Genomic DNA, 10,042 nt, shown 5'->3' on the forward strand with positions numbered 1-10,042 from the left:
CTCCCACTGTGTGTGTGTGTGTGTGTGTGTGTGTGTGTGTGTGTGTGTGTGTGTGTGTGTGTGTGTGTATATGCGCACGTATGTTTAAAAAATGGGCTTAAAAGGAGGTTTATTTAACAGCCCTATATGGTATGTTCAGGGCCCTGCTCATCCTTTCGTAGTACTTTATTAAATGTATAGAAATGAAAAGATTAGTTTGACAACCTTGCATAACACGAGAAAATATTAAAGGTCTGTTTGGTGCAGCTGATGATTATTTATAATCTGATTAACAGAATAATCTGGCTTGCTATTTGGGGCAACTTATTCAGATTAGCTTATGTGTGGTTAAATAACATTCATACCCCTGTCTGATAAAACTGTTTAGGGCAGCTTATTCAGAATAGCTTATTGGTAGTACAGAAGCATAAATCTCAATTTGCAGCTTTGCTAAGAAACAATACAATAATAAACTTAACAATTGGAATTAATCATAAAATTCAGCTCCCAACCATTGGTGAAAGCCTTAGCACCAAATTTTATACCTCTCGATATAGTTATCAAAGTTATAATTGATCCAAAAAATTCACTTGCAGAAAACAAGATTTTGAGTAAAGGTGAATGGAACAAGTTCTAATGTTTCATTCAGATCAAGAGCAGTGTATACCTATTGTATGTACTTAAATAGTGTCATTTTGTCATTTTGTACGTACTTAACTCCCTAATTTCTAATGAACCAAGCTCATACCTATGTTTCCTAAAAACAGCAATTAATTGCAGCCCATAAACATCAGCTCATAAACTTGAAAAACAGGAAGTAATACCAGCTCATAAAGCCCTAATGCTATAACCATTGCCCAATACTATAACCATTGCCATACTTAACATAAAACTATAGATAAGAGCATGGATTCCTCTTATAGAAAGTTCTAAAGCCCAGCAAAGATTGAAACAAAATTCGGTAGTTAGCTTTAAGGAAATAGAAAAAATCGAGACCAAATTTCTGGAGCAATCAAAATGCATTCTCCACACTTTTCTTCACGCCTAGAAAACATGGATTCCTCTCATAGAAAGTTCTAAAGCCCAACAAAAATTTAAACAAAATTCGGGGGTTAGCTTTAAGGAAACAGAAAAAATCGAAACCAAATTTCTGGAGTAATCAAAATGCATTCTCCACACTTTTCTTCACGCCTAAGAAAATCGTAAAACCATAAAGATTCATTCGCATTGTTCGAGTTGAGGACGAAGAAGATGAAAGCCCCTGCTCGCCCCTTCTCCTCCGTCAAGGAAAAAAAAAAAAAACAAAGAACAGCAGCGTTCGACCATTCACACCCAGCGACGTTCGATCCCTCTACGAAATGACGGTGAGGTAAAACATACCTTACGAATCAGAAAGAAAAATCGAAAGGAACACGGTCTGAGATCCTCTAGGGTGAAGAAATTCGATCGCAGGCAACGACCCAGGGAGGGAGAGCGCGAGGGAGATCAGGGGTATCTAGGGCAACGATGCAAGCCGAATGCGGGACGCAGGTCTTCACCTGTGTCGAAGCCCTTAAGAAAATGTTCGAAGCGGGACGTAGTGCGGGGTGAAGAATCTGAGCGAACGGTCTTCCAAACACTGCGGCGGGATTTTCAAAACGCTGTTGCACCTAAATAAGCTGCCCCAAACAGACCCTAAGTCAGGACTCCGGATGCATCCGTAGTCCTATAAAGGAGCGACACGTGTAAAGTGCAATCACAGTGTATTGTGATGAGGTCACTTTACACGCGGCGCCTCCTTGTTGGACTCCGAATGATCTGGAATCCTGACCTAATGTTTTCTCGCCTAACACATGGTTGACCAATCATCACTATTTTTACAAAATCTTCAACTATATTCAAAACCAAAACCTTCAAATAGCTTTCACTGTGCAAAAAATAACATAATGTACAATTTTCTACAGCTTCTCAGCTGCCTCCTTCTTCCTAAGGTTCTCAATCATCAGATCAATCATCTTCTTATACGCTGGCATGTAATGATCCTTTATCATATTCGGCCACAAGCGAATTTTACCATACAAATGCCTCGGAGTTTCATACATGCTAATATTCGGCTCATCTGCAACACTCCCACCAGAGCTCACATTCAATTCTTGTTCTGCTACTATATGTCTAATTCTACCTGGAGGAAAAAAATGGATCTCCTCTGCTGAAATTGGCTGTTTGCTTCCAATAGTTCCATATACAGATCTTTCTTTATCCATAGCCCTCATATAATTTTCTTCCTGGGATTGTGAAACAGCTTCTTCTTGCCTCTGAAGCTCCTTCCCAAGCACCACCCACAATTTTCTTTCGATAATTTCTTCTTCGGTGGCTTCCTCGGTTCCATTGCAGTATTGATTACTGCAGGAACCAGCAACATCGATTTGTTCAGGAAAATATTCATCAGGGTGTTGTTTGATCTCAGAAGAATCCATATCCACTATTGGCAAATTTGTACCTTGATGTTTGATCTTGTCCTCATAGCATGAGAGAATGCCTAGACAATCCATGCGCCTAGCAAATGTCAGGGCAGCTTTCTGTACCTTTATGAAGACGTTCTGGAACCAAGAATTGGCTTGCGTATTAAAAATAAATGTGGCATTTACATACATGCCATCCAATTCCTATATATTTACACATCTAACATCTACAATTTTTACATTTATACCGCCCACATCTTTCATATTACATCAAAAAGACCACTATTTTAACTTTAAAAGTGAAGTACACTCTTACATGCCTAGGCAAGGTGGCATGTCTGTAAAAATTGAAGTTAAGATGTTAGAGAAGTAAATGCATAGGAATTGAGTGGTATGTATGTAAATCTTCCTAACAATAAAGATTTAAAGCTGCAAAGAGGATTCCAAGTGGTTGTACCTGGCTTTTGCTGGATAGTGTTTGAGCGCATGAGGTAAATGGCTGATGGAATTGATCACACAGGTCACTTAGCCACGAGGAAGCTGCCACCTGATGGTGGGAAATATTAAATAAATTGATCCCATGAGTAAAATGATGGAAGACAAACAAAAAGTGCTTGAGTGTAAGAATATAAAACATGTTTATGGATCAGAAAGTAAAAAAAAAAAACGAGCAAACTTAAATTCAGGTGATGCAAACTATAAATGGTACATAAGCATTAACGGGTACAAGTTGTAATGAACAAAACAAAAAGATATATGTGCCTAGCCTTCTGCCAAATATATGTCCATGCGAAAGAAGAGAGGATCTAATACATAAGAAAACCTTAAAATCACAATTGTGGTGTACAAAATAAGAACATTCACTAACTCATTAACAATTCAGTGTATATTCATGCACGAAGAACAAAGAAGAAAACCCATAGATATTATCAAGCAGAGATTATGCCTCACAAAGATGTCTTCATATATATCGTATATAATAATTGAGTCTACAAAATCCTCCAATAAAGCGCTAGCCATCAATTGGTTATATTAAAGAGGAATGAGACGGGGAGCGTTGAATGATCAATGTGTGCCCCTCATGTATAGTTTAACTTCTTGAGTATTTTATAGTTTGAGGAATAAAATTATTATGTTATATAGTTTAACTTTGTGTAATTAAATGATCAATGTGTGCCCCTCATATATTTACATTTGGCTTATAAATTATGAGCACTTCAGTCAGTAAAAACATCATATTACATTGTGCATTGAAGCAAAAAAAAAAAAAAAAGAAAAAAGGAACTCATGCATTGCATTAATCTAAGTGCTTTGAATACATTACTTCTTGAGTATGTCTGCTTTGTCCTAGATAATGAACCTAACGTATGGCTGCTTGTGGGGTAATCTATAAATAAGCTATTGACCGTACAATGATTTAATGTTCATACATAAAACAACTTGAGGCATGTATGCTTGAACATGTGCTTACTGGAATTCTTACCTAAGTCAAATTTTGTTTAAAGAAAAATGAGTGCTTGCAGGAATTCTCACCTAAAAAACCTTTTGGATGCTTGTTGGATGCTAAGTTCTTTGAATGCAATACAATTGCGACCATAAATTTTCGAGGAAAGTCATCTCCCTGTAACTAGTGCGAGCTTATAACCGAGTTTCTAAAATATTAATCACATTCCAAGTAACTTGTGATTTTTTGCAGCTTTAAATTTTATGTTACTTTCGTTAATTTAAATGATTATTTGATTAATGTCTAGCTTAGATTTCTCATACTTTCAACTGTTCATCAAAAGAAATTAAGTTGTTATTTTAATTGATGATCATTAGAATTGTGAATTTCAAAGTTGATTAAATATTTTATATATTTTATCATTTAGTTGCATTAACGAATCCTAGACCATAAGAAAATTTCAACACCAGGCCAACAGAAATATACTATATTCATAAGGATCAACCAATCTCCTTTGCATAAAGACTAAACATTCTAATAAAAAACAAACGAGTAAACTTGATCTTAGGCTTGCACTTGGAGAAGGCTAATATCAACAATCTCAAGAATATGATAATATATTTCATTTAATGTTAACCCAATATTGAAAATTTCAGGGTAATTAATACGCGAGCAGACACCTTGTGAATCATCCAGCATCTATGACATAATTTTTTCAACCTTATCAATATTAGAGTATAAAAGAATCATCTTTTACCATGCATTAAAAATTCTACCTAAACACTGTGAAATGGTAACTAAATTATGTGCATAGCAAAAATTGCAAAAATGCAGAAACAAAGTTTGTTGACATCTACAAAACATAAAGCATATTAAGAATGGTCCAGCTAAAAAAATGCACAAAAATGCAGAAACAAAGTTTGTTGATATCTCCAAAACATAAAGCATATTAAGAAAGGTCGAAAAACATGGGCTAAGCAAAAACTATTTGATTGAAAAGAACAGGACAAATGGAACATGAAGCTTAGAGCGAGCTAAATAGCATACATTTTCTAATAAGAAAAGCATCACTACAAACATATAAAAATGAACATTGGCTTTACATCTGTACCAATACGAAAATAGTAGACACAGAGATATTTATAAACTAGTTTAGAAGAGAATGAAGAGCTAAATTTATGAAGATTTGAAATATGAAGTCTAAAGAGTATCAAATGAAGGGGAGCAAACAAAACAAAGAAGAAATCAAAACATGAATTTTCAAGCATGTTGAGGAGCACAATTCATTGTTGAAAGGACCTATGGATAGAGAAATCGGAGTTGATGACAAACATAGCAAGAATTGGTTAAGATTGATATGTCAATTAAAAAATTTCATGCTGAATGCATCAAATTGCTTTATTTCATGTGTCAAATATAAACTGCCATCTATATAGAGCACCCATGCATGAGGACGTTCTCCTAATTGTTCATTCATATAATTGAAGCCTGAAACTTTAATGTACAACTTCACATAATTGTAGTTCACCTCAAGTCGAAGGTTGTCAGCAGAAACAAGCGAAAATGTTGGCACGATATCAGAACCATTAATAATAGTGGTGATGAAGTCCTGTCCAGAATCTGCAAGATCCCATGTCATGCAAGCAGCTGGGAAACACTAGAGCACGTTAACAACAGTAAAAGCTTTTCTTTACAATAAGAAGATTTTATGTGAAGTAATTATGATGCAAGTAAACACAAAGAAAGCTTTAGTTATGTTAAGCTGCAAACAAATGGAGTAAATCCTACTCATGCTATTCTTTCCCTGATAAACTATGTCTGTTACTTATGCAAAACACCATGCAGCTGATTTTCAAAGGAGTGATAGACCAATAAGTAAATCAAGAAGATTGTAATCCTCATCAAAGGTTAAGAAAGTATTTTTCCTTGAACATAGTAAACTTAAATATGATATTAAGGAGAATAACGAGCTAATGTGATTTGCTTTAGTGTATCAGCCAGCTTATCTCCCAAACATCATCCTCTTTGCTCTAGTTTATCATGGTTTTCACTTTTTTTCCGTTTGAATAGCTCACCACCTGAGACCATTCCATTTCAACATTTTTCTAAACAATTCACCAAATGGTTCTTAGGGCTGTTTGATGGCTTGCAAAGATAAAACATATACAAAATGATAAATGAATGTATTCATCGAAAAATGAAATAATTACATTTGAGAATTTTGAGAAGGTTTGTGAAATTTGAAATCAATGTTTTTTAAATATATCTAATCAAATGATAGATTCAATAAAGATTATTGCTTTCAACACATGTTTTTTAAATACTATTCAGTCTATCCAAGAGATCATTCATGTGTAATGTGACACTCTATTGTGAAATCAATTAGTAAAGAATGTTGACAATGGTAATTATCACATCAAACCACTAAGACTAGCGAGAATGTCAACAGTAATCCATAGGCGTGACCAGGTCATTAATCCAACAACATGTGAGGGAGATCAAAACTTTAAAAGCTTGATCGCTACATTAAAACTCAAATTATGTTAAAATCAATATGAAATTAAAATTTTAAACTTGCTTGAAAAAGAATTTTTTTTTAAAATTCAGAATTAGGGCACAATTTGTTAAAAAAACTAGTAGTTTGAAATTATCTGATTTGTTATCAGTAGTTAAGTTACCCTCCTTTTTTTAAAAGCATGTTTCGGAGTGATTAGCTTAATCTGTTGCATGACTATTTAACGGTAAAAAATCTGCAGTAAATCCAATGGAAACCCTCCCAAAAAATCCTTCATTTTCCTTCTTTACTCTTCTCCAGAAGAAGTTCCTCCAGTGCTCAGCTTCTAGGCACTGTAACCTAAGTCGCAAATTCTAATATACTCATGAAGATTGGAGAGAATGCTTGTCACATGGAATTGCTACCATACACGGAGATATTCAATAGTAAATGCGGAGAAATCAACCCTTCAAACTTTCCGGGCTTGATGGTGAGTCAGAAGAAATCCTTGCTATTATGGAATGATATATTCTTAGAGCAGGAAATACATTTAGAATTAGATATTCATCTCAAGCTAAAGATTACCACCGCAAGACATGAGTGCAACGAAGCACTCAACACTGGCAAAAAATGACAATTAACAACAAAGCTAAATGTACAGTAGAGAAGTTGAGCATGTAATTTCTCTGCATCTAGAGTTTTAATTTAACAAGAATAAAATATTAGAAGGATAAGCCATGACATGGTAATGAGATTATGAAGAAGATGGTCAATCTAACCAAGACTACTATAAAGTATCCGTAACTATTTTGGGCATCAAACTGTGAAGCAAGAGTTGATTTTCGGCAATCAAATTTCTTACTAAATTAATGATGATGATTATTCTCATATCACACCGTTGAGGTCAAAAGGATGTTGTCAGATATGCATAGGTGTAATTGGACGGTTAATTAAATATCTTGCAAGGGAATCAAGTCCACCAAAAGTTAGACAATCAGATTAAAATTCATAATATACGTGGATAAAAATGAATTTGAAGATTAAATTATTTAGATAAGCTTCATTGTTTTTTACATTTAAGTTTAAGATAAAATATGTATTATAGTTTGAAGTTATCTAATTTATTACCAGTAGAAACAAATTCCCTCCTATAAAATTTGTTTAGGAGCGGATTAGATCTAACCTTACTATATTGCCCATTTAGAGGCCTTCAGTGTGCAGTAAATGCAAACCAAATTTCTCCCAACAATCCTTCTGTTGAGATTTGTATCTAGTTTAGAGTCATAATTATAAATAAAAAATATAGAAGAAGTCCAGGGAGTTATTTGAGAACAAGATTTTCAAGAACAATTACTCTTTTTGTATCAGAGCTTAATCGAGCCGCACTTCTCTTCCTTCCTCTTCGTCCTCGTGTAGCTAAACGAAGCAACCACTTTGGGTCGCGACTAGAGCCACGAGATCGCGACTCGGGCCATGACTAGAGCTACGGAATCGCCAAGATGCGGCCACTTCGGGATGCGACTAGAGCGGGGGATCGCGCGAGGGAGGCCGCGAAGTTAACAGGGAAGGCACCGACAAGAACGCGGCGAGGAACAGGAGTTCTCTGGGTGCGCGATCTAGAACTTGCTGTGAAACAAGAGAAGGAGCGATGATTTTGGGAGTCCTCCGCGGCTGGATTTGCGAGACGAGGAAGAGGAGACATTGGGGGTAAGAGGCTAGGGTGGTGAGGAATAGGCGAAGGTTTTTTCTGTGTCGAGATCCTGCTCCGGCTGTGAAGCCAGAGAAGCAGCTTCTGTATGAATGGCAGAGACTGAAGCGAAGGACTTCGAATCGACAAAAGGTTTCTTCAAACAGAGGTGCAACTTTGTGATTGAGGATCACAGGAGACGGAAATAGTGTGAGACGTTAATGAGTGGAATTTTTGGGAAAGACAGGTCCTCAAATTCTGAAGCTCTTGGTCGGATTATACAGAAAGCTGAAGTCTCGATAGAAACTACTATCTTAATAACTGATTTCACAAAAGTGAAGTTAGGTCTCTAGATCTGAAGTTGATGGATCTACTTAATAACTGATTTCACAAAAGTGAAGTTAGGTCTCCCTCGTGTAGATCTGAAGTTGATGGATCTACCATATATCTGAGTTGATCGACGTCGGATTGAGACCACCTTAGTTGTGAAGAGACTATATGACGGGAGTCAAGGTTGAGTTAGGTATGATAGGTACTCAGAGGGAGACTCGTAGGTGCTACAATTGTGAAGAAGTGGGACACTAAGCAAGGCTTGTCTAAATCCACCCAAGGAGAGAGAGACAAGTGGATGTGGACAATGAATAGGTCATGGTCGTAATTGTGGAGGCCAACGAGGTGGGAGAGGGGGTTATCAAGCAAATTTGATGGTAGTGGAGGCCAAGGGAGAGATAAGGGTGATCTTTACCGATAAGGATCACGACCTCCTTAAGATGTTGAAGAGGAAGCATAAAGCGACAGGTGATATGAGTGATGATGCATCCATCTTATCGTCATTCAAGGTCAACAATGTTATTTATGCTCACTAAGTCAAAGATACTTGTGATACACATGTTGTTGCCTCTATATCCACCACAAGAATACCACGATGGATAGTAGATTTTGGTGCATCTCAACATGTGCCAGGTAACGCCATGAAGTTCTCTTCCTATACTCTTCTAGTAGTTTCAGAGAACATGCAGACTGCTGAAGGTACACCACAACCTGTGTTTGGTAAGAGAACAGTGAGAGGTACCGAGTTTATGACTTTGTTCAATATTTTGCACGCTCTTTCCTTTCCAGCGAGTCTTTTATCCATAAGTGTCATTGTTCTTCAATTAAAATGTGTTTCATTTGATATTCCTAAGGTGATCTTTCAAGAGAATAGGATTGTCACGTGGCATAATGGACTCAGGTGCTCGGATAGAGAGGGAACAGACCCAGATCTGACATCTGTGGTAGAGAGTGCCAGAGAAGGAAGATCTAGAATGAGTGTGGAGGATGTGATGCCTCTACTTCACAGATGCATGTGAAACTCTTCATTTAGTCTACTGAGTTGTTTGTATCCATCTATCTATGAAAAGGTAAATAAACAAACACTTGTGTGTGATGCTTGTGAGTTTGGTAAGCACGCCAGGAGCTCTTATGTGAGTTCTAACAAAAAGTCTTTGTGTCTTTGATTTGTTGCATTCAAATGTATGGGGATTTTGTTCTACAACTTCGATGAATGATTATAAATATTTTGTGATGTTCATTGATTGTTTTTCTTGTATTACTTGGATATATCTAATGAGGAAAATAAGTGTTATTTTGACCCCCAATTAATGAACTAAAGTAAAAGGGCACTTTTGTAATGTGGTACCGCTCACCTACCAATTCTCACCTACCGTTCACCTACCTCCCACCTACCGCTCACCTACCTCCCACCTACCACTCTCTTGCTTCTATCAATAGAGAAGGTGTGAGGCTTAGGAGAGCAAGGGAAGAAATCTTAAGGGTGTGAGGCTTAGGAGAGGAAAGGGAGAAGAGATCTTAAGCTACCACAAAGGGGGAGAGAATATCTATAGAGTTAGAGAGGAGAAGAGCATCTTGCGGCCTTGTATCAAGCTGTCGCTTGAGAGGGAGGCCATAGAAGGAAGATGATGGCTCATCTTTATGTATAAGCTATGTATTCTCCATTT

General features: G+C 36.7%; 1 protein-coding gene across 1 annotated transcript in view; it reads right to left on the reverse strand.

The window, feature by feature from the left end:
• Positions 1–1,871: 1,871 nt before the first annotated feature.
• The window catches only part of LOC110028393, a 20,529-nt gene continuing 12,358 nt past the window's right edge, over positions 1,872–10,042 (reverse strand). The window contains exons 5-7 of the mRNA XM_020730226.1: positions 5,393–5,511; positions 2,878–2,967; positions 1,872–2,558 (exon numbers count right to left, since the gene is read on the reverse strand). Of these exons, the coding sequence (XP_020585885.1) occupies positions 1,917–2,558; positions 2,878–2,967; positions 5,393–5,511 (851 nt within the window). The 3' untranslated portion in view covers positions 1,872–1,916. The remainder of the gene's footprint in view (positions 2,559–2,877; positions 2,968–5,392; positions 5,512–10,042) is intronic.

The sequence above is a fragment of the Phalaenopsis equestris genome, unplaced genomic scaffold, assembly GCF_001263595.1.
Source record: "Phalaenopsis equestris unplaced genomic scaffold, ASM126359v1 Scaffold000511, whole genome shotgun sequence".
Classification (NCBI taxonomy): Eukaryota; Viridiplantae; Streptophyta; class Magnoliopsida; order Asparagales; family Orchidaceae; genus Phalaenopsis; species Phalaenopsis equestris.